Below are 26255 nucleotides of genomic sequence, written 5' to 3' on the forward strand. Positions count from 1 at the left end.
TAAGACTTAAGATTCTTTTGTTTACATCAAACTTCTCTAAAGAATTATCTTTGCTACAAAGGGCCTTTGGTAGTGTGGATGCTTCATTGTTAGTGCTGCTATTCATTGTCTTCCACCTCTCTTTTTCAACTTAATCAAATGAACTCATCCTTGAGCTCTATCACTTCTACTTCGATGAGATACCAAATGCCATCTTTTGTGTTGAATCTCCTTTTCATGGCCTCCACATGCTTGATCTCCATGCTTCAATCATTTCCAAAAGCTTCTATATGTCTCTAATTTGTTATCTTTTCATTTAGACCAGATAAAGTATTCTCATTATAATCAACAATGTCTCGAGATTTAAGGAATGATGCAAGGAATGGTAAATGGTATAAATATAAGGGAAACTAGAAAGATAATTTTGTTTACAATAATGACTTATTCTTTGGTTATAGGCTAAACCGAAGAAAGGTTTGTATTTAGCACATCATCCATGCATAAAAAAAACCAGCTGATGCCCCCTTCATCAATTGATGGCCTACTTTAAATCAATTTAGTGAACTCAAATGTGATGTCTTCTTTTTGTACAGTCTCCAACCATGCTTCATAATATGTGATGACTTATGAAAATTGTGTGAATATTTTTTTTTTTTCATTTGGAATCACGAGTCAAGACACATACAGTTGTCATGCTGGCTTCTGCAACTCCAAGTTTTCATTGCCAAATAATGAAGGTATTGTCTATGTTGCATTGAGAAGACAATTCATTGGATTTACTTCAATGTAAGGTATTACATTTGACTAAATACCTCCAATGTTCTCTTCTCCCTTCATGCTGATCAAATGATCACTATGGATGAATTTCAACTTTTGATGCAAACTCTCCCTTCTTTGTAGTGAGTTCATCGATATAACTTTCGTAGTTCCTAGAGTAATCACCTTTTGTGGGCCAGTTCGTTGTTCATAGAGGGGTTTATATGTGTGCCACATGTTTCCATACATCAATTGTCCCTCTAGCCTGTTGTCTAGGTATAGTTTCACTATAAGGAATGTGGATTCCTACATTGTGTATTACTAGACCAATCTCAGTGAACAACTTTGAAATTTTAAGTGCTACAAGGCCTAAGAACGTCCAACATTGTTTGGGAAGACTAACCCCTAAAGGGTTGTCTTATGGTGACATAAGCCATAAGGGGCCATCCTATTAGATCATGAGGACTAGGCCGAAAGGGTTACCTTAAATGCAAGCACTAAGATGGTAACCTCAACAAATAGCCTTTAAATGCCTCATCCCAAGATGGCAACCTTGACAAATTGCAAGAAACATACTCCTCCAATCAAACTTTGGAAACGACCAAATTAGCCCATTTGGAGTATATATAAATATATATAAACCTAGAAGTTTCCTGGAGTGAGCAACATTTTGAAGAGGGCTAAATTTTCCCAACCCTAAACATTTGGTTACCAAGAAAAAATAAAAAAGGGACTGTCGTATCCCCCGAGAAATAAAAGTGAGAAACCAAGGGGTTGTAATGAAAAGTAACCTATAATTGATGGAGCATTTAACGTCTTCATAAGATCAGTATAAGAAGCCATGAGAAGGTAAAGAAGGATGACTACAACTATTTCTTTGGCTGCAGGTTAGCGAAGATCTGAGCTTGATGCCTCAATTTTCACGACAGGTCATTTGCAATCACATGCAACCAATCAAAATGGAAATTTGAAAGACACCCAATGGTCTCTAGGGGCCTTCTCCATTGCTCATGTCAGAATCAAGATAAAGTACATGCAATTGCATTCATAATGTCTACCGTCGCCCAATGCAATCTCACATGTCTTACCTTGGAGGTTAAAAACTTTAAAGAGGGAATTATATGCCCCATCGATTATGGGTTATATAAAATATAACTTTTAATATTCCCCTCTAATTTTAAGGAAACCAATGGGCCTACCCTATTAAATAGAATTCCAGCCATTATGGAGCATAGAATGATTTTTCTCCTACACTAAATGCCCTCCACTCCTTAAGCTTAAAAGAAAATCTTTCAGCCGTAGAAGTAGATGGAATTTGGACCCCGCTTTTCCCGTTGGCTCTCCGTCCAAAAGTTTAGACTAACGCACAGTAAATATAGACTCGACATGGTTGATGGTTGATCCATTTTAGAGAGAGAGAGAGAGAGAGAGCAACGCTGAAAAAAAAGAGCAGACCACCCAAAACAACCTTGAATTTAAAAGACTTCAAGCTGAATAACTCCACAAACCACATCTTTCATTTAACCCAGAGAAGAGAACATGACAAATCCAATTTCAGCAGCTAATTCAACCATGCATAACTACATGTAATTTAGATACAAACGAAAAGCCTAAATTTGGCAGAAAGCAAGAACTAGGCTATATGAACTATAAAAAAAATAAAATAAAATAAAAAGGATTATGAAAGAAACTGAAGTGACAACTAGTCACCCGAAAGACGCTCTGATAGAACACTATCTTCACTAGCAGAATCTCATGCAAAAGGATTTCCTCCAATAGAAGCAACAGGGCCCTGTGTTGGCACACTCCTGCCAATTCAGAATTGAGTTAGCAGAACTTACATAACGGCAATATATGTAATACATATAACTCATAAAATAAAATTAAGTATGCAATATAAAATGAATGATAAGAATACAGAGTCCCTAAGCTCCACAGAAATAAGTATCTATAGTTCCCAAAGAAAGATCAGAATATAAAAAAAAAAAGGTACCAAAGTTCAAGAAATGAATATCTAGTCACTAGCAGAAATTCAAAAATATATAGCTCCTTAAAAAGATAAAACCTTGTTCAAGAAAGGGTATCTTGCACCTAATATTGTTTACCAACCCTCTCTTCCCTCTAAAGTTGATTAATCCATCTCTGCAGACAGTTTTAACATACAAACCCCAATACCACAATAAAATTTTAAGAAGAGAGTTTGTCATTGCTTTTCCACACACACACACAAAAATATGAATTCAACTCCATTTTTCTCAACTTCTAAAAGATGAAATGCTTCTAAATTAATTTCCATTCATCTAGAAACCTTTTGCATCTAGAAACCTTTACATCATGTGATTAGAGTTCCACTCCCTCTATAATGAGCTATGCTCAGTGTTCCAATAATGCCTACAAATCTCACCATCCAAAAGCATCCGAAAGCAATCGAACACAGCATCTCATGAGATGCAAGCAACATTCAATATATAGATAAGTTGCATCAATAATACATATGGTTCAGAGATAAAGGGTATGGGAAAGACATGGATAAAATAGGAGCAGCTATAACAAAATCAACAATGAGGACCATATTCCTTTCTCTACAAATTATTCCCGATTATAATGATTCAAAGTATCAACAGTCAGGATACTGTTGTAGTTTGCTTATAAACATTTAACAGAAATGTCAAGATATTATTGTCATCTGCTTATAAACATTTACAGAAAAACATTTTAACTTAGGCCATCTGTTTAGATGGACAAACACCCACCACGGCACCATCCCCCAAAATAAAAACAATAATAGTAATAGTTAAAAACTATAGCTGGTGCAAGACAATTGTCAAACACATCAATTCCCTTCAAAGGTGATCATCAATACCATTCAAAGGCCGGTTAGGAAAACAGAGCAAATAATTTTAGAAATCTAAATAAAATTTAAATACTATTTTCCTAAATAAAAATATCGCAAAATCTAAAATATATGATTCCAACCAAAAAAAAATACCCTTAGTAAAGAAAGTGAAAATACAATGAAAATTACAAAAAATACAATTCCTCTTGCTAGCATATGTTGCATCATTCTCCCTAAATTGAGAAGAATTTGCCCTCGAAATTTAATACATGAAGGATCAAGAGCCAAACTCGCACATGGACTTGAAATAGAGGAGTTACTGGAGGCACAGCTGATCAATTTAACAGAAATAATGAATTTAAATGTTGAAATTTCAAGCTCCAATTTCTTCAACATGTGGTTCTTCAATTCAATAATAGTTTCCTCAACCAATATCTCTTTCAAGGGCTCAAAAGAAGTCGTATCTTCTAATTGACAATCTTTTAACCTACATCCCAATCAGGATTGACAGATGAAATAGCAAATTTGATTCAATTTCGATCATCCAAGAGTCAAACCTTTCCAGCAAAGAGGTTAAGTTGATCGCCATTTTTTCCATCCCTGCTTTGTGACCAGGTTTGAACTGGTCCGTATTTGGAGGTGCTAGAAACACACCTAATAGTGCTTTCCAGTTAATTTTATATACTCGCTTTCAACCAAAATCAAACAAGGAGTGTTTTCTTCTTCCAACCTCCAATAACCTAGGTCTGGCAGCAAGGATGATTCTTTGTCAGGAACAATGCAAGGACGTAGAGCAGCAACAAATTAACTGCTGTCAGTGACTGGTTCTAGGCAATAGCATCTACAATGGAATACAAGGAAATCTAAAGAATCTAGGGCTTGCTTCTGATTGGCAAAGAACTTTCACAGAGAGGTAAAACAGTGGTGAGGCTACATCAATCAAAGATTACATTTTGAGGGTGGTGCCACTCTTGATTTTGGACAATTGGAGGGGGGAGAATTTGGTGTTGGTGGTCTTTCAGCTCTGACACTGCAAAAATGGTTTACTAGTTGTTTCAGTGGCTTGATGGTTTTTAGGTAGCACATGCAGTAGCCACAATGTCCAGATGGCTGCAAGACTTTGGTTCTAGGTTGATCTGAGGGATCTGGTATCAATTGTTGTGGTAAACTAGCACAAGAACTAGATGGAAGTAAAGAACCAAAAAATAGGCAGCAACATTGGAGGTTTTGGGGCTCTTTTTGTTATAATTCCTGTAACTTCATAAGGGAAGGCAGGAGTAGGAAGAAAGGAACAGTGGTTAGGGGCAAATCAGGCAATAGTGGAGGTGGAGATGGAGGTGGCAGCAGCAGCAAAAGTAATTTACACTAAAATTGGAAATACTAATAAATTTAAATTACAAACCCTACAAGTTTGAGTCAAAACTTGCAGAAAACCTGTCAAACACTAACAGTTGCTGTGGCGGATAAAGTCTGCTCTAACACCAGCTGGTGCAGGATGAACATCCAACGCAAATCAATTTCCCATTCAATTCTCCCCCAAACTAATAAACAGAACCTTTTATAGCCTTGTTTTGCTCGTAGTGTAAGAAACAGTGTTACACCTGTAATCTTAAATGTTACATTCTCAAAAAAATAAAAATGTCACAAAATTTTACAATATAAGATAATAAAAATACTTCAAATAAAAAAACGAAAATTAAAATATATAACAAAGTTTGTAAGCAAAAGGAGTTTTATATATATATATAACTCCTTTTGCTTACAAACTTTGTTTTTCATTTCACTACCTTCTTTTATTTTTAAAAAATTCTGTTGTATCCATTTCTAGATTGCGAATTATTGGCCCATGCCATATTGGCCCCTTGGTTCAATCTTAGGACAACTGGCTCACCTCAGCTCAGCTCAGCTCAGCTAATGAAAACTCCTCCATGCAGGAGAATGATAGCAGTCTTCCACCTCCCACCTTTCTTATTCCAGCATGGTTTCAGTATTGCACTCCCTTTGAGCCCAACTCTCCTTGACATAAAATAGTGGGCAATCCTTGACATAAAATAGTGGGCATTGAGCACTTTTATCCAGCTGTCCCTCAGGCAGTTCAGTGAAACTAAGGAGTTCAACTTATATATATATATATATATACCCCCCCACCACAAAAAACGACCCAAAAAGTATATTTAAAAAAACAAAACAGCAGAAAACCAGGGGGATGGCGTGACCAGCCCTCAGCTCCCAAACCAAGGTTAGGAGTTCAATTTATAATTAACTATGAAAAGAAGAAAATTTGATCAAGGCTCCATGACTCTTGGTTCAATGGTGTATACACACTTAACAATTCAGATATTTTGAAGTTGCTCAAACCAAAAATAATAATAAAAGGCTTAAATTTTTCCATAACATTTGATTCTTGAAAATTATCTTTCACTAGAACAAACATTTCAAGTTCTGCAGTAGACCAGCCACGAAACATTAGGCATAAGGCACACTGCATCGGGGTTAATCCACATCAAAACAAGACCATTTTTCACCAGGTGAAAATACTGTATCCCTCAGATACCAAAATGTGAGGTACAACATTTTGGCTACGAGTTCAGTGATTGCCTGTACAGACAAGTTCTACCAATGAGATTAATCATCCTAATCGACCAACTAACCGTCTAAGTACTCAAATCATCATTTGGTCTGCATCAAGGCAACATCCAATTAGAACCAAATTAAAGGTCCAAAACTATGCATATAACATTATTCCTTGTTGCCTAGCAAAATAAATAAATAAATAAAACTACTTGTCAAATGACAACTAAAGCAATCAGAAGTAGCAATACTGAATATGATTCTAAAAGCGCCCAAAAGAGAACAATGACAACAAGAAAACAACTTACGGTAACTGAGAGCCTGGTGCTTGCCCAGCCATGTATGCCATGCCACCTAAACCACAGAAAAATCAGATTAATTGAAAGGTAGAAAGAATATGAACTTATACTGGGAGCAAGCTGATAAAAGCTTGCCTTGAGGTGCAGCTGGGATAAAAGTTGCCACTGCATTTTGAGAAAACCATGGCTGACTTGCACCACCAAGGAAGGAAGTTTGCAACTGCCCATTTGGAAGTGCAGAATGCAGAGGGCTCATATCCAAAAACTGCAGTGGAAAATAAACCAATCGAAAATTAGGATTCATTAAATATGCACGTCTACAATCCTCCCAGCAAGAAAAATTAGAAATCTATTTTTTTTTAACAGAAACAAACTTGCAGAGATAGTGTTGCTCTTCCTTTGCTTCATCATGATACAAACAGAAACACAAGTTCAGGGCACAAGTTCAGGTACAATATTTTACTTCAAGGTCAACTCAATATGTTTATAGGCCAGAGTGAAGGCATGATCAATTTGTCAAATATTATTTCCTGATTCTCCAAGCATGCAATTTAATAAGTAAAAATAATTACATGAGCAGCCGAGAGGCAAATGGATTTGATCCCTACTTTGCTCATCCAAGTTCAGACTTTGGAGTCATCCTCCCCTTCCCCCATTTAACAAACCAACATAAATGAATACATATGTACAAATACATATGTTACATAGACATGTGCAAGTGCATGCATCAAGCAATATATGTACATACACACTCGAAGATACCTTTTTCCTTTTTCATTTTTTGCTCATTTATCAGGCAAACTCTGACTGTGTCTTTAAGAACCCTCAAACTATGAAGTGAAACCTTCAAATTAATCTCAGATGAACTGCAAATGCTGTGGAAGTAACTAGTAAGAAACACCCATAATTCACCCCAGCTTTCAGTGATCAATATCTAGTTGAAACCTCAGACAAAAATACTGCAAAGGCCAATTGATGCAGGACAGTACCAACGGAATCATCGAGAGAACTGAGTGTGATAAATAGATAGAAGAGAAGAAGAAGGATAAGAAGAGAACTATTACAGGGCAGAATAGGGGATTAACCAACAGAAGAGGGAGAGAGAGAGACAGAAAGTGAAGAACAGATTAGAAAATTGGACAGAACGAGAGGAGAAAGGAAGGAGGAGGGAGGAGGAAGAAGAAAACATGTGGGAGAGAGGGAATAGATGTAAAGGAGATAAGGAGAAAGAAGTTGCTGTGAGGTAATCATCAAAAGCTACTCATTCTCATAAGAAACCCAAAGATAAACATTAAAAATTACAAAATAACCCCAAAACAATCAAAAATTATAAATTGACCCTAAATTACTGAAAATAAACAAGCATCCCCAAACTAATATAAGTATCCTAATTTTTGAATCTTCAAATGAAATATGATCACCTAGAACTATCCCCAAGAGATCTTCCATCAAACTCCCTTTGTTAATGAAAACATGACCTCGAATTTTGTCATGGCACAACAAGAATGGGGAATTATGAGTTATTCAAACTTGTAATTTCACATTTTCCATTTTCAATTGACATGCAAATATCAACAACAAATAATTGAAAACCCCTCAAGAGTCCCAATCCCAATAAATTCGATAGATGGAGAATTATCGCACTTTGGAAGATGATTCAAGGCTTAGGCCTTTTGCGTCACAAACTTATCACCAGATTCAACAGCTTCACCCTCTGAAATGCTCAGGCCTTGTATTGAAACCTGATTTTATCATTGAATTTTACTGCCTGCTCCTCGTGACCTTCTACAGCTAAAATATTTTGTTCCACTGCATTTGCTTGCTCTTCAAGGATGGCATCATGTGCACTACTATCCACACAATCAATGAGCTTCCATTTCCACATCGATAGCCCATGACAACAATAAATTCAGCTTCACTAGAAACTTCCTCTTTCCGGTCATCACGTGTAGTCCACAACATCTGTTTCATTCTTGATGATTGTTTTGAGATTGGAAGCTCCTGTTGTCCAAAATAAGAATATGGAAGACGATCTCATGATAGCAGGTGGAAAAATTTGATGTTAACAAACTTTTCATTCTAAACTAAACGAAGATTTGAGTATACCTTCTTCCCTTCAGTAGTATTGTCTAATATTCCTCCACTTGCCCGCTAGCCCACAAGCTTATAAGATGCAAATCTAGTCCTTGTTGCCGGTGTCTAGATGCATTCAAAATAAATATCAAGATATAACAGCCAATGGATGAATTCTATCTTGGAAAATTCTCCATTGAAACAAGCAATAACCTCAAGAAGAATAGAATCCCATGTCAAATTTCCCAAATTAATACCGATGGCGTTGAATTTTCCCCCAAAAATATATATCAAACATTTGAAGTTGGATTATAATACCAGCATCCAATCCTGCAGTGGCAGTCAATTACTCACACTAATATTCCAAAATCTTGCAGCAAATCTGAAACAGATGCTTAGATCAGAAAATCTAGAACTGATGCTGGCAGAATCAATTCCTTCTCAGTATTCTGAAAATCTCACAGAAAATCTCCAACTTATCACGATCACATCCAATTTCTCTTCAGTATCCTAGAAAATCTAACACAAAAATACTTTACCAAACATGAATCTTGTGTATTTCTGTATACAGAAAAGCGTATCCAAAACCTTAACTAAATGAAAAATATCGCTGTCGTATATTCAGTTTCTGACTCCAGATACAGATATATCTCTAAAAGCAGTCAAATTCTCTTCCTGATGATCAAAATAGCTATGAGTATGGCAGTTGGTTGGATGGTGTGCGTGTAAATGGGTTTCTGGAAACCAGGCTAGGTTTAAAGAAAATAGGAATTGAGAATTTGCAAAATAAGTACCAAGATTGTAAATAGAAGGATAAAAACAGGTGGGGACAAAGGCTTTTGGCAACCTGCAACTGAAAATTGCAATGATGGAAGAAGCAACAACACTGAAAGAGCTGTGAAAGTGGGAAGGATTTCAGGACGGGTAGCCAATAATGCAAGATGAATTGATGACTGAAAGAAGGGTCTATGCAGGGCAGATTTCGATGATGCAAAGGAGATGCTGTCGGTGGTTGTTGGCTCTGACAAGAAGAAATTCTTGCAATGGTTTTGAAGAGGCATGAAATTCCCTTTTTCCCCCCCAACAATGAAGCTTCAGAAACACTGATTAGTTCTAAAAAGAAGATATTATGGAAGGACGGTTGTGGTAACAATGAAAGACTTATTTCAAATTTGAAATAGCAGCAACAGAACCCTTTTTTTCCCCTTTGGTTTCCAGAACCTTGTCTGAAGTTCAGAACTGGCAGAAACAATTTTTTTTCTCCCTATCTCCTTTCTGTTCTTTGCAGCAGTAACAATCTTTCAACAGATTTTCTGAGCCTTTCAAGGCGAAAGGGGATTAGGGTTTTGATTTCTGAGGTGGGTAGATGGAAATGATGAGGATTTTGTGGCTGTGGGCTCTGACAGTAATAACAGAATCAGAAGGAGAATTGAGTGATCGAAAGAGAAAAGAGAAGAAGGAAGAAGAATAAGACGAGAAACTATTGCAGGGTCCAACAGGGGCTTAGAAAAAGAACAGGGAGAGACAGAAAGAGGAGAACAGAACAGAAAATAGAACAGAACAAAGAAACGAAGGGAAGAAGGAAAAGGAAGGAGGAGGAACAAATTGTTTGGGGAGAGAGAAAAAGAATAGATGTGAGGCTTGCAAGATTGCATCAGGGAAAGTGAGGGTTCTAGTGTTGTCTTTGTTATAGAGGAGTTGCCAGAGACAGATGGAAGCCCAAGCCACAGCCGTTTATCTCTTCTGCTCCAGCAAGTCAGAGCCCAATTCTTGACACCAAAAAGAGGGAGATGCTGTCGTGAGAAACACTGACCACAAGCCTGGCACGATAGAAGTGCCACTTACCCTGCAGCAAATTATGTTGTCACCCTGGAATTTAACAAGAATGGACTGAAAAGCAAGGGTGCTGTGAGAGAGAGATTAACGTGAAAGTCGTTAATAATCAAAAGCTGCTCGTTCTTACATCATAAGCCTATAGTTATAAGCAACTAAGAAACCCTAAAGATAAATCTATTGTAAAATTACCCCAAAACAATCAAAAATCATAAAATAACCCAGAAATATTTAAAAATTGCTGAAATAAACAAACATCCCCAAACTAACAGAAAATTCTTAATTTTTAAATTTTAAATGAAAAACGGTAGCCCAAAACTATCCTCAAGCAGTCCTCCATCACCAACCTACCATAAATTTTGAAAACTTTCAAGGCTTTGTCAGCATCCCCAAGAAAACCTTGATTACTAAGCTTTGGAGCCTACACCCATTCTATTTTTATTTTAATCAATGACATCATAACTGACATAAAGGCCATTGAAGTATGTATGTGCATGCACTGAATATGCATAATGAACATAGCAGGCCATTTATGCTCTAGATGATATCTCAACACTCTTTTTTCAAGTCGTGGTCTGACGTCTCACCAAAAGAAATGTTACAATGTGTCATCACTCTCTTTCTCTCTATGCAAGACCTATGCCCTCCGACCCATTTTAGCCCAAGCACACCAAACACCAGGTTTCAAATCACAACTTTGGATATTGCAATAAGATAACAAAATACCTCAAGAGAAATATGAATTTACTCAAACATCAAACCAAAATTCATGAACAAGAAGAACTTCCACAACATACCATCGTATTTGGCTCCTCGGATTCATATGGAATATCAAATGGATTGGTAGATTTGCGATCACTTGCATGTGCCAGAGTTCCTACCTACAATAAATTAGACACAAATAAACAAAGATAAAACCAAACAATTAGATAGAAATATATATTATATACAGATGTATGAATGTGTTAAAGAGTGAAACATTATGTATTTATGCTTCACAAAATAGCTTTAAAATCTTCAAAATACCCATAATTTCATAGTTCATAAATCCATCACATTATAGGGACTACAGTTGCACATGATTTTCAAATAAACCAAAAAACAGACCATTAAATATAACAAACTAGTGTAACCATCACATTATAGGGACTACACAGTTACACATGATTTTCAAATAAACCAAAAAACAGACCATTAAATGTAACAACCTAGTGTAACCAGAGGACATAAAACAATACATACCTGTGACAATGATCTTACAAGGCAAGTATTTAAAATTCGGATGTTAAGTAATACAATAACTAACTCTGCTGGAAAAAAAATAGTAATTATCTAAAAAAGGTAACATTTCAATCCATTCTTTCTGAACTAGTTAACTTTTAAAAAAAATTGAAATTTTGTTTCTACTTAGCAATGAATTAGTCCAAATAACATTGCTCAAGTTACATGTTAATTAGTCATAATTTATTTAATATTTTTTCTCATGTTGTGCCTAAATATGATGTTTGGCTACATCCATTATAAAATATTTTAAAAAATGAACAAATTGAATCAATATTATTTACAAAATTTCACAACAAATTAACCAGTATAGCAAACATGCAGAACAAAAAGTACAAACCATAAAAGGCAGCACTGAGGGAGTATATGGTGGTCCTGCGATGAGTGTTGGTACTCTACAAGCAGGTGGTCCACCATCAATTACAGTTCTTTGAATCCCATCCTTCAGGGAATCATGCAAATCTAAAACTTGAAAGAGAAGAATTTGTGAAAGCAACAAGCTATAAAAGTTGTTTGATAGATGAAGGTAACAACCTGTGAAACTTTTAGGCTTGAGTAGCGATCAGCTGAAAAAGAAGGTTTGGATGCCAGAAGTTGTGGATCACTGTGTGGAACGCTCTCCAGAGGGAGTTGGCTAATAGAATCTTCAAAAGCATTCCAAGGCTGCTCAGACATACAAGTGCAAAATTATAACATGCTAGCTTAAGAAAGTAATAAAATATAAAACAAAATTCCCATGAAAGAAGCTGGTAGGGTTTTATTGAAACCAACCATGTACCAAGTGTAACTTTTCATAATTTACTCAAAACCCTGGAAAGATCAATAATTACATAGATTATAATATTTACCTCCATGCTTGCGCCAGTGGAGCCTTGATTATGCATGCCCTCCGGCCAAGGATTATACATCGCCAGAGGCGGCCCACAAGCACCAGAACTTTGAAATGGTGGCCACTGAATGCTCGGATTTGAGGATAAATTTTGGTCAAATTTTCCAAAAGAACTTACTTCACTAGAAGGAGCTCTTGCAGAGGTTTGATTTTCATTTCCCAGAACAGAAGCCGTTGATTGAGATGTATCAAATGTTGCCCACCCTTCATTTTTTGGGACAGAGGACTCTGGTGAGTTTTTAGCCAAAGTTATTGCAGACTGCTTCTGACCAATCTCAGGAAATAAGTTTGGAGGTGGAGGCCCAGAGGTTTGGAGAGAGGGGTGTAAATGCATAGGTGTAGCTGAAGACAATTGAGATGATTGAAACAAATCTACAGATGGAGCTGATGATGTCACTGATGACGGAAACAGATCAATGTTAGATGAAGCGGATGATGCAACAGTTTCAGTTGCAACTGGTGCCTTGAAAAGGTCTAAGCCACCAGAATTTCGACAAAAAGATGATTGTGGTACAGATTGAAAAGTAGACTTAAAATCCTGGTAGGTTCCAGCCAACCATTCGGGTTCTGAGCCAACATCCACTACACCACCAGAATTTACCGACTTGAGAGACACTGAGTTGCCTTCAGCTGATCCAGCGCTGCCTAAAGATACAGTTCTCTGAATAAAGAAATTTGATGTCAGATGATGGAAACGGGTGAGCACAGCAAGATCAAAACATACATGCAATATGGTAGATAATACACAAGTGGTTTCAGCAAGGACATGTAGCCACTTAACTAAATTATTAATTTATTACAAACAGCAGTAGACAGACTGCTCAAGAAATGACAATAATAATTTTATTGCCCTACGGTCGACACCGACATCTCTGACACTGAATTTCAACACTTTTTTGTCATTATATTTCCAACTTATTATTACAATAGTCTCGTCTATCACAACTCCCTGAATTTTACAAAAGGAGGAAACAGAAAATCATCCAAGAAGCTTCACAATGAAACAGGCAAATATTATTCTTAATATTTTCTCAAATAAAATTTCAATTTGTTCAAACTTCATATCTCTAAGTTGAAAAAAGATCTAGCGAAGCTCATATTCACTGACAGGAAGAAACTCAGCATCTCCTTCAGATTTATTTAATGAAAAAAGAGAAGCGCCCAACCACACTTTTATTGAATTCATGATGTACCTCTGGCCAAGGGAAAAGATAACTCTAAAACAAGGCAATAATATTCCACTACATGCAGGATAAGCATTTAAGTGAATTCACGATGTAACTCTGCCCATGGGAAAAGATAACTCTAAAACAAAGCAATAATATTCCACTACATGCAGATAAGCATTTACATTGCACAAAGGACAGCAAGCTTTTTCACGAACTATTCAACAGATAAAACAATCAGCATCAAATTTCAAAGCACCCCGATGATTTATAACAAGTCCTTTTTCTCAGAGTGTCTGCACATGAATAATTTGACATTTGTTATCGAAAGGGTACGTTTAGGCCATTGATTTTATTTCAGCATTTATCTTTCAAAAACACAAGTTTATTGTAATATTAAACAATTTTCTAAGGTTAGAAGATGCAAAGGGGCGGGTTGTGTATTGCAGTCATAGGACTCATAGCAGCAGATGCAGCAACAACTGAAACAGAAACAGCCTTTTTGATCATCACCAGTGAAACAGCATCTCCATATGGGGACTAGACAGCAAGGATGGCCGAGGCGACTATGTTTTCATTTGAAGATGGGAATGCATCGGATATCGAGTGGAGTGGGCTGGGATCCTTCATGATTGTGTTAGACTTGGACCAGATATTACAGTAAAGAATTTGGCATGCGCTGGGCAAGTGAACAGGCCCAAGCTCCAAATGCTTTGAGTTGTCAGCAGGACAACTCCTAAATACCACAAGTTCTGATCAGGCCCATAACCACGCCCACACCCATGCCCATGCTCAATGGACTAAATAAAAGAAAGGGTCCATTTGAGAACCCATTTCGTGGTGGGACTCAGGAATCTGAAGGGAGGATTAACCTGGCAGGTAATAAAACAGAGGCGCATTCTGGGGGCTTTAAATGAATGAGCCAGTAAGATTTAGAAATAGATGGGCATCTTAATCAGGCCCAATATTCTAGGTTACTAAAGAGGAGTCCTGAGCATGTGAATAGGATTACACTAAGAAGGAGGATACAAATCAGGGGTCAGGGATTATTTTTGGAAGCATTCATTCTTGCAAGCCCCAATAGGCCTGTTTCCCAGTTGGTGAAGAAGAATACAAGCACTCCATCTTTTGCATACTAGGGTTAATGATAAGTTACACATTACAGGTGAGAAAAAAGCTGAGAATAGTAATGATCCTACTGAAAGTGGGAGAATGGCTGAAGTCATACTCAGTGGGAGGGGGATTAGATGAGGATTTTCAGAGCAGAGGAAATTATGTGGGGGATAAGGGTACTGGGAAGGAAAGCACATATGACAATATTACTAGTAATAAAGTTTATCTCCCAGTGATGGTATTCTGATGGGAAAACCGAAAAAATCTTAAGAAGAAATGCTGAAGGAAGTCTGTGTATCATGGAATCATTGAGTGGTCAGAAGGGGGATATAGATGGGAGGGTTAGCAAAGGGAAAGAAGGAAATTTGGGGTGATGTCTCGGAGAGCAATAGTGTTGGCACTAGTCAGATTGATCACGATGGTGGTTTGCTCCAGGACAAATTTTTGGGGAAAATATGGCTGTGGTCCTGATTTGTCTGATTTACTCGAGGATTTATCATACATACCTCCATTGCCAATGCAATGTCCGGAGGGTATCCCTATCTTTGCGGATGATGGAATGGGCAAAAAACAGTAGCATAAGGATGGGATTTTGCCTACTCCAGTGGAAGGCATAAATGGAAGCACTTAGAATCTCAGAAATTGCTGGATAAAGATGAGCCTGTGGCTGTCTGATCCTGGAGGAAATAAAGTTCAGTTGGATGCGGTAGAAGGAAGACAAAACGGGGGCAATAGGAATTAGCTAATCTGCAGTGTTCTGTAATTTAAGGGGTTGAAGAAGGGTTCTCTTAATTAGGGCCTGTTTGTATTTTATTTTAATTATATTTTTTAATTGTTCTTCGATTCAAAGACAAAATGAGCATTTGTTCAACCAAGTTTTTAATTTGTTTTAGTTTTAGAAATATTAACCAAACAAAAAGGTCTTCTGTTTTTAGTTTTTGTTTCTGATTATTAGTTTACATTTTTGTTTCTTGCTTTCATAATTTTTGACAATGATACCAATTGTCTCCTTAGCTTCTGATTTCCCTTTTTTTTATTCAACTACTTAATTTTTCGTTGAGGATTTCTTGTCCTCTTTTGTGTTTGTAATTCTTCTCCTTTCTTCATACAATTTCCTTTCTTATTACACCCCCATTGGCAACGTCTTAAAAATTAAGTACTTTTTCAGGTAAGTATTTATGTAAGTACTCATGTCAATAAGTAGTGTTTGGTATGCATTTTAATAAGTACTTGTTTCAAAAATAACTTTTTCAAACTACTTTTTTTAAAAGAAAATAAATGTTTTCTGAAGGAAGTATTTTTTTGGAAAAAGTACTTATCTGAAAAAGTACTTAATAATTAATTACAGACTACATCTAAAGAAGTACCTTTTTCCAGAAGAGTACTTTTCTGTAAGTAGTTCCAAACAATCCCTAAAAAAATAAGATGACGCAGAAAGGTATGCTTATTCTAAATTTATTTTGGATGTAACTTCTCTATTTAATATTTGTGAATTGTTGCTTTCATTCTGTTCTTTTTAACCAAACAAGCAACTTAATTCAAGTAATTAACTGGTTGAGAATGATCAGAAATTATGACAATTACATACTTGTTGAAGTCCAAAGAATAATGCTAAACCGCTGGAATTTTTGCCTAAAATTACTTGAATCTCTATAACAGAAACAAGATCTTTCTTTTTTCCAGACCACAAAAGAAATGAAATTACAAACTAGGAGAAAAAAAAGACACAAAGAGGTCCTGAAAAGTAAAAACAAACAAGGAAATAAAACTTACAAAAACTAAATTAAAAAACCTCTTTTAAACCATTTTCGTTGCAAAAAGGGTCAGATGATTTCTGGACACCCCTGCCACACGAATGATTCCCAGATTGTGACTCAGGCTTTTTAGCCAAAGCAGAGACCTGTTCAGATCTGTCAGCCTTGAAAGATTGCTGGCTTCCCAAGGATTGCTGGGCTTTCAGTCCTCACTAGAAACACCCCAACGAGCCTTGAGGAATCCTTAGCATGAGAAGAAGATACAGCTAAGCCACAAAATTTCCTTTTCTCCAGCGGTGCTGCATCCCTGTTGGCAACACACAAAAACCGCTCTGCTTCCAGTCCTTTATGCTAGGTCTGTCCATAAATAATCCCCCTTTCCTTAAATGGGCAACCCCACAGCTTGTACCAGAGTGTGTGCCAGGCCTTTAGAAGAGCCTGCTGAGCCCAACAATCAATGAATTACCACAATAAAGACAAAAATCTCCATTTTTTGTGAGTGGTGCCTAAGCTACACCTTTTACCACCCCATTTCATCAAGATCTATTTTTCATCTAATTGAACTCCGAATGTCTGGCATTAAGAATCCTACAATTTTTCTGTTCAACAGCTGGCTTTAGCACCTTCAAACCTCAGGAGTGAAGAAAGAATGATCATTTCCCTTAAAACTCCACCTTATCACATTGCTTCTAGTAGACCAAAGCACCACCCAATATCAATAATTCCAAATCTCTTCTGACAATGATGGAAACAACCCCCCCCCCCCGGGTGGCCCCCACCCAAAAACAAAAAATCAATGGAAGGCACTACTCACCAACCCAATGAGCAGCAAGTTTTGAAAGTATGAAACCCTAAACCATTTTTTTACTCAAAAATTTCAAAACCAACAAAAACACAAAATTGCTGCACCAAGCTTCTCTAGTCTCAGATCATAGGATTTTCGTCCAATCTAGACTGTTTTCTGATGGACATCCTGATGTAGGACAGCAACAAAATCTTGGTGAGAATTAAGGAAGACAGAAAAGAAGCAGAGAAGAAGATGATGATGATGAAGAACAAAAAGGGAGAGGTGTTGGTTACTGTGGGAGGCAGTTGAAAGGGTAGGGGTAGACCTAAAATAACTTAGGAAGAGATAGTGAGTAAGGATTTAATATCCCTGAATCTGTTAAAAGAAATGGTCCATGATCGCATAAATTGGCAGAAAAGGATTCATATAGCCGACCCCACCTAGCGGGATTTAAGGCTTGGTTTTGTTGGTGTTGCTGTTGTATAGGGAAATCAAGAGGTGGCACAAAATGCATTGCATCATCAATCACCACAGAAGAGTATCTTAAAGATCCTCCAACTGCAAGTAGCACAGAAGGCTCCACTGTCATCCGATTAAATAACAAGTCCTCTAAACAAGAAACCAATTTAGTATCCAAATCTATTGGCAGCCCAACCAAATATGCGTTCAGTTGATACTCTAGACTGGTGAGAAATGTTTCCCTCAATTTTTTCATTTTTTTTATTTTTTTGGCTGAAGATGTAGATGGAGGAGATGCCAGTGATGGATGCACTTTACAGGATGGAAGAGGAATCATCTCAAGGGGATTTTCAATAATTAGTTTCCATGACTAAAGATTTTTCAACAAACTCTAGAGCAAGTAATTGTTGATAATTCCTTAATTAGAAATGGAAATTGAGGTCGAAGAGTGGGGTCATTGACGAACATATCTGGCGTAGTGATGGATGCACATTTATTGGATGGAGGAGAAATAATCTGAACGGGTTTTTCAACAGTAGGTTCCATGATTAAAGATTTTTCAACAAACTCTGGAGGAAGTAATTGTTGCTTATTCTTTGGGTTAGAAATGAAAATTAAGGCCGAAGAGTAAGGTAATTGACAAATATGTGTGTCCTAGTAGTAAGCAACTCATTTTGAAGTTCTTGGCAAGTCTCAATGCCAAGTTTGGTGACAGATCCATCTCTCGCCTAAAAGAACCAACAGCATTTAGGGTCACCAAAGACAAGTCTAAGGCTCTATTTTCATAAGAAGATTCATGACTCATGTCCACTGAAGAATAAAAAACTGTGAACTAACAATATGCAAATCATTTACATAGTTGTGAGATTCAACTATGCACCAATTTGCATGAGTACTACTAACATTTGACTATTTATTTCAACAATTTGAGTTCTTTTCTTGATCATCTTGGATGGGATTAAGAGTCTTATGACTCTTGACCACTTGGAAATTGATCAAGCCTAATAGTGGGAATATGGATAAGTAAATGGATAAATCTCTCAGCTTCCAAAGCCATGTGGTAATAAGCCTCAAATAGAGTGGAGAGACATTTAACTTTTTGGCAAAATAATCTTCTTCTGATTTCATCTCTCAAATCTTTTTTTCTTCTTTTTTAAATATATTAACAAAATCACCACTCTAGGTTCCTCACTAAGCACACATTGATACATGAGATCTTCAAGTCTAAGGTAATATTCAATGACACTAGAAAAAAGTTAACTAAAATTACAGAATTGGTCCACAAATTGCTCCCTATAAGAATGTGAGGCATATTTTTCTCTTAAAATATATCTCATTTCAAACTAAATGGTATCAGGTAGTTCTTCAAGATAACTTTTGTCCCTCTCAACGATTTGACAATATTCCTTTGCCAAACTAATAAGTTTTGATTTAGGGAAGTAGAGACTTTGGTGGTCACACAATCCACACCAATTAAAACAATTCTCCATGTCATCCACTGGTGTCCTCCATTACATCCTCACCATTACATTTGAAAATCATCCTGTCAAGCAATCACCAAAAGGATAGAGAGGCAGACAAGCAAGGACTAGTTCTCAACTAGCATGAGAAAACAAGGCCATGCACAAATTTTTTCAAGTCTCAACCTATCCAAAATAAGTACTTTAAATGTAAACTTATGTAATTTTGGTTTTAACTTAATTACTTTTAAGAATGTTATCTTATTTTTAATTTTAAAAATAATGATACTTTTTTTCCTCACAAATGATTCACGCCACTCCATGTTTATATAGCATAGATGTAGATTATGACAATTAGATATTTATTGTTCATTGATATTTAATGACACTTTTTTCTTTTAAATTATTCACTGCTTAGCCAAAGAAGCCAGATCCTTCTTAACCAACACAGAAAGCAAATCAAAGCCATACACTAAAAATTTCAAGTTCCTATCATAATACAAAAATTCCATACATAAAAATGTAAGGTAAGGCTGTGTACTATACCCATCATGATTCGCCCCTTCCATGGACCTTGCATATGCGTCGTGCACTAGACTCCGCATTTTTTTTATAATAAAAGAAGAATTTCATTAATAGAATAAGAATATACAGCTAGGAGAATAAGACACCTCCTTAACAAAGTCTGGAAAATCCAGATTTAAAAAAACACAAAGAAAAAACCTAAAGACTAAAAAACAAGAGACAGAAAAACCAGCACGAACGAACACTCCAACACATAACGCCAATCGTGCTGAATATCAGAAAAGCTAACCCACTTAAAATTCCCTTGTCCCACACACCAAAGAGAAGCCAAATAATGTATTCCCAAACCAGCAACTGAGACGATTTCTTCCTTAGAAAAATGCACACATTACGCTCCATCCACAACCCCCAAAAGACGGCCAAAACAAAAACACATTTCTAAAGCGCTGCCCTTTCCTTTTTCCTACCAAAATCCAGCAAAAACACAGCCAAAAAGTCCTCCACCGTCTTGGAACTCACCCAACATTAGCCTAAAATACCAAGTAACTTATTCCAAACACTCCAAGCAGAGTCACAATGAATGAACAAATGTGATGATGATTCTGAACAATTAAAGCAAAGAACACATGTCTGGAGATATAGCCTTCAAATGTCTTCTAACCTGTGGCAGGCTATTGGTATTAATTCTAACAAGCGCAACCAACCAGATAAAAGCCTTAATTTCAAAGGGGACTTTGGCCTTCCAAATGGAACCATAGAGAGGAAAAGATACATTAGACCTACACAAAAAGATTTGTGAATAAACCCCCGAAGGATCCATAGACCAAGACCACCTATCCTCTAAAGAAAAACGAAAATTATTCAACAAGATTAGCAAAGAGGATAGCTCTACCATATCCCTATCATTTAATGATCTACAAAAGTGGAAATTCCAAGAAGGCAAAGTACCACATGGACCAACAACAAAAGAAAAAATACAACCATTCTACCCTGAGCTTAGACGAAAAAGGCGTGGAAAAGAGGTAGACAAAACTACATTCCCTAACCAAGGATCTTTCTAAAAAACCAATATTATTACCTCTTCCCACTAGGAATTTAATATGGGGAAATGAAAGGGGATAACTTTCAAAGAAAGCTTTCCATAAACTCTCTAAAGTACATCTAAATCTCAAACTAGTATCCCACCCATTCTCATCTAATCCATACTTTCTTTTAAAACCAAATGCCACGGGGAAGAATTCTCTTGTGGAATTCGAAAACCGCCAAGCCATTTAGCCAAAAGAGTTGTGTTTTCAGACATCAAATTTCCAATACCCAAACCACCCTCCTGTTTAGACCTACAGGCCACTCCCCAACTTACCAAATGATCCCTAAAACCCCCTACTCCCAACCACAAGAAATCCCTCATTATCTCCTCAATCTTAATAGCAGCCCCCGCCAAAATCTTGGAAATCAAAAGAAAATATAAAGGAATACTAGAAAGAGAGGCCTGGATAAGCGTAATTCTACCACCAAGAGAAAAAAGAGTGTCTTTCCACCCATCCAGTCTCTTGAACACCCTTTCAACAACAGGATCCAAAAGCTAGCAAATCAAGGGTTAGCCCCCAAAGGAGCCCCAAGATAGGATAGCTGCCAATCCAAAACACTACACCCTACCTCCGCAGATAGCTCCCTAACACAGTGACACTCTCAACAGACATATTGAGAGCCACAAAACCGCTCTTTTCCATATCAATTTTAAGCCCAGAAAAATTCTCAAAAACCTGAAGGAAACCCAAAATATTCTTAAAGGATGGTATATGGTCCTCTAGAAAAAAGATAGTATCATCAGCAAACTGAAGGTGCAAGACCCTAACCCCCTCTCTCCCCACCTCCAAACCTTTCATTAAACCTCAAAAGCAAAGCTAAAAAAGAAGACTGCACCATGATTGATCCAAAGGGAATGTGTGGCTTTAAAAATTCTCCCATCATGATCCGTCCAAATGACCAAGTAGTTACAAAAAAAACTAACAGTTAAGACATCATCAACGATTACATCACTACAGACACGTGCGGAGTTGCAACTGGACAGAGCCAAGTTTTGATGAGGGAGGGAAAGAGCGCCCACTGTAATTTTTTGAAAAAACAATACAATATATAGTAAGTATATAAATATCAAAGTTAAAATATGATTGTGTCCCTCACTAAAATTATAATATAATAAATTATATTAACAGTATTAACCAAAGTGGAGATTATCGGTCAAAGTGGCAAATGTCAAATTGTTCCCCAAGGGGGGCCTCATTTGTTCAATGCATATGGAACTTCCATGTTGGAGGTTTCAAGTTCAAACTTTCAAAAGTTCACTTTTGGAAAACTATGTTTTACATATTTTTATATTTCTCTTCCTTTTTGTGCAAGAATATATAAGGCCCCACTTGGTTAAGGATCCACAATCTTGTATACAAATCCTTGTTTTTGAAAATGAAAACAGTAAATTTTATTTTGATTATTTTGTATTCAAAAATGTGTTTGGATAATTAAATTCAAGTTTAGTTTTCTAAAAATGAAAATAGGAAATGAGTTTGGCAGTTTCAGGGGTGGGTAGTCGTGAACGATGAAGACAGCTGCAGGTGGTGAATGGCAGCAGGGCGTGGAATTGGCAACAGTGAGTGGGGGTGATGGGAGGTGGTGAGTTTGGTGGCAAGCGGAGGTGGCTGGTAGTGAGCAGCGGTCAATGGCAGTTAACAGTGATGGGAAGCGGTGCATGGTGGTGGTGGTGGTAGGGGAGATTGTGAAATGGGATAAGAAAGGGTTGAAAGTTTTAACTTTTATCCAGATTCATATAAATCATCATATACAATCCGGAAAACAGTTTCGTAAAAATGACTGAACAAACACATTTTCTTTTTATTTCTTGTATCCCTTGTTTTGTGGACACAGAAAAATGAATCTGGAAACTTAATCAAACGGGCCCTAAGTTGCTTCCGACTGCAGGAAAATTCTGGGTACACACACTGTTGCAGATGCACAAAATTTTGAACAATCAATCATTGTCTGGATTCCAAGAATAGGTAAATTACATAATATTGGATGTCTTCCCCCGAAAAAATACACATCAATCATACCAGTATCATATACATTAAATACAGTGAAGTCCACTGTCCATGCCTTGAAAATTGAAAATACAATAATGAATCATTGCATTAATATGTTAGGGAAAAGAAACATGTAGGTAGATTTTATATATTTTTTTATCCGTACATGTAGGCAAATTTTGCTTGAACCTTTAGTAGCCTAGGACGTTTACGGTATTAACAAGAAATAACACAAGCAATTTATTCACTTGTTAATTAAAAATTTACTTGGTAAGTCACACGCTGTCATAGCTTCAGCTCATTAAATCACTTCATGCAAACAGAGTAAAGGTCAGACTCAAGTTCAAACAGCCCTGAAAATCCGACCATCAGAGCCCACATTGGATAATAGCTTCTTTGAAAAAAATAAAAAGCAATGCATTTTTTTTTAAAGAACTATTTTGATTAAATTTTAATTTTAAGATGACATCATAACAGTGAATAGAATACAACCCATATTATTTCCAGTTCTTAGGCCTGACAAATTGGTTCATAACATCCATCAATCATATAAGAAACCATCACAAATATGCTTAAGTTGATAATCGAGTAAATGCTATATTTTTCTAATAAAAAAAAGCAAGTGAAATTACCTGTGGGCGTGGAATCCCATCCGCATCTCTCTTGGTATTTGCTTCTGAGAATACATTTGATGATTGACGCTGTATATCTTCAGTTAAGGCATCCCCATGAGGGTGAATAGGAGGGCTGCTTAATCCAGTGTCCTTCTGGAAATTCGGTGACTGGGTATCAGATCTGACTGGATCCCCTCCACTAGACACAGAATAATCTGAAACTCTAGAAACAGAGCCCTCATTTGCAAACCTGTCCTCGTACATTTGCTCACTGAATCGACCAGGGCTGTAAATAAAACTAGATATTTTCCCTTCATAGAGACCTCGATCTGAACCAGGCTTCCGTGTAAGCATAGCAGCTTGTTTTCCATATCGTCGATCTTCATATTGATAGTCATAAGGTGGACTTTGAGAATAAGAGTGGTATGAACTGGCTCTTCGAGTCTGATCTTCATGGTTTCTAAGACTCTGTCATGTTCATTAATATACCATGTGTCAGCTCGTATTCTTGATTGAAATGAGACAATTTGAAATGAAAATCTAAGGACAATGCTAAGATCGGCTCAGAAAGAAAATTTTGATCCACTTCACAATAAATAAAGATATGAATTAGGAATGGATTGCCTGCATATCTCTTGGAGGCTTGTCATGGATCTTCCCTCCAGCATATCTCCTATCCACATATACACTCTTTATGAACTCCCGCACTTTATCGACATTGCTGCAAGAAACATGACATGGTTAGTAATAACATCTTTGCAATGTGCAAATTGTCTAGCACCTTGAGCTGTGGCTTTGTTGGCACCTGCTATCAGGCAATCTTCGCCTTTGTGAGTCCCAATCATTCAAAAACATTTCCCTTGCACGCTGAAAAAGGTAGACGCATCATAAACTTGATGATAAGGAACTCTTTCTGCCAAGAGAAAAAGAAATTCACCAATACTTCTACCTGATTGCCACCTTTCTGAAGAGCTTCAACTTCTTGAGAAGTAAACTTGGCCATGGATACAGACTTCACACGGTGAGTAAATTCACGACTGTACAACACAAAAGATAAGAACACATTTATTTCTTATTAAAAAAGAACAAATATTTCAAAGTACCAAGTCTACATAGCATGGCATGAACAACATCGATCGGCAACAACAAAATAAATTTCCACCATGTTTCTAATCATGTGTGCATAAAAAGTAAATTCACAAAATATAGAATTCAGCCACATGTCAATGTACAACAAGCAAGTTAACAGAATATAATTTTTCTCTTACATGATATGAAATTGCCAGCAAGATGTACTGAAAATTTTGTTTATCAAAACATAGTGACAGTAAAAAATGTAACATATTTAATTCCTAGGGCCAGATACTATGAAGCTTTGAATAACAGAAGAAGATACTGTATGCACTTTATTTTTATTTATGAGTTTTCATTCTGTCTTCCTTTATCTTTCTGAACTTTTCTAATCTATTCTATGGAAAAAATATGATAAAGGCTGTTAAAGCTTGATATACATTGTTGGCCCACAACCTAATAGCTTAAGCTTTTAGGTAAAGTGGTTATCTAACATGGTATCAGAGCTGGTTACTAGGAGGTCCTGGATTCTAGTCTTGTTGCCCAGGTTTATTCTATGGTGTTTAAAAAAAATTATTGTTTTCCCTATCATGGGTGTTATTTATTGTGTGTTTATCCCTTCACGTGCTGCCGGGCTGCACGTGCGGGGGAGTGTTAAAGCTTGATATACATTGTTGGCCCACAACCTAATAGCTTAAGCTTTTAGGTAAAGTGGTAATCTAACAAAGGCCAATATGATAAAGACAATAAACCAATTGTTACATTTCCATATCAAAGTGAAATAGAGTACTTAATTCTTTTTTTCTTTTATTGATAAAATCACCAAAAAAAATTGGGAGCGTAAGTACAATTAGATCCATTTTGGGGGATATCCAAATTAATATTATTAATTTCAATTAAAAACATTTATGGTTGGCTTAGTTGGACCAATAAAATGAAGAAACTGGCTCCATTTAGTTTTTTTTTTTAAAAAAAAAACCCCAATTGGTAATATATCTATGATTACTACTTGTATCATAAACAATTCCTATTTATATTTCTAAATTTATATTTCTAATCTAATCTAATTATAATATTATAGGGGTGATTTCAAATTCTTAATCAATCGAATAATATAACAAATATGTCAAATATTTGGCAAAAGGCATGAATGAAAGAAATGAATTGGAAAAAAAAAATTGTAGTACAGAAAATAGAAGTGGTATTAATCGAAATTGGGCAGATCTTTACGTAGAGTTGAGCATAAGCCTAAAAGAATTATTTTCCTCCACTCGCTGCATCAAAAACTAAATCACAAGCTTCTAATAAAAAAACGAGCAGTTCTAGTAAGATTTTTAATATGAATACCTTTGCGCTCTCCGGAGATTTAAGGCACCATTCTAGGATTCCATTTCCTAGTACCATGACCAAAATGAACTCCTGCTTCCATCATCTTTTCCAAATGGATGTTCCAATATCGTTCTTTCATTTCTCCCCACACTTCCTTTTTTTAAAAAGAAAAAAAGAAAAAAGGTACGAGATACCTGAGATAAATAATTGTACCAATGGAACCTTCTCTTCTACCGTAGAATGGTTGTTGGTACACGCTCCAAACCAGTAATTCCTTTCTATTCATTATTATTTTTATTGCTATTACCAAAATTTGACTCTCTCACTCAATTACTTCTGGGGAATTCCCATATTTTTTTTTCCTTTTAATGTAATGAGTCCAT

General features: G+C 36.5%; 1 protein-coding gene across 1 annotated transcript in view; it reads right to left on the reverse strand.

Moving 5' to 3' along the window:
- Positions 1–2226: 2226 nt before the first annotated feature.
- The window catches only part of LOC131144634 (probable ADP-ribosylation factor GTPase-activating protein AGD14), a 36881-nt gene continuing 12852 nt past the window's right edge, over positions 2227–26255 (reverse strand). The window contains exons 3-12 of the mRNA XM_058093381.1: positions 24422–24509; positions 24278–24339; positions 24097–24193; positions 23491–23940; positions 12477–13178; positions 12163–12291; positions 11145–11228; positions 6577–6706; positions 6451–6496; positions 2227–2543 (exon numbers count right to left, since the gene is read on the reverse strand). Of these exons, the coding sequence (XP_057949364.1) occupies positions 2489–2543; positions 6451–6496; positions 6577–6706; positions 11145–11228; positions 12163–12291; positions 12477–13178; positions 23491–23940; positions 24097–24193; positions 24278–24339; positions 24422–24509 (1843 nt within the window). The 3' untranslated portion in view covers positions 2227–2488. The remainder of the gene's footprint in view (positions 2544–6450; positions 6497–6576; positions 6707–11144; positions 11229–12162; positions 12292–12476; positions 13179–23490; positions 23941–24096; positions 24194–24277; positions 24340–24421; positions 24510–26255) is intronic.

Source organism: Malania oleifera, chromosome 12, assembly GCF_029873635.1.
Source record: "Malania oleifera isolate guangnan ecotype guangnan chromosome 12, ASM2987363v1, whole genome shotgun sequence".
NCBI classification, from domain to species: domain Eukaryota; kingdom Viridiplantae; phylum Streptophyta; class Magnoliopsida; order Santalales; family Ximeniaceae; genus Malania; species Malania oleifera.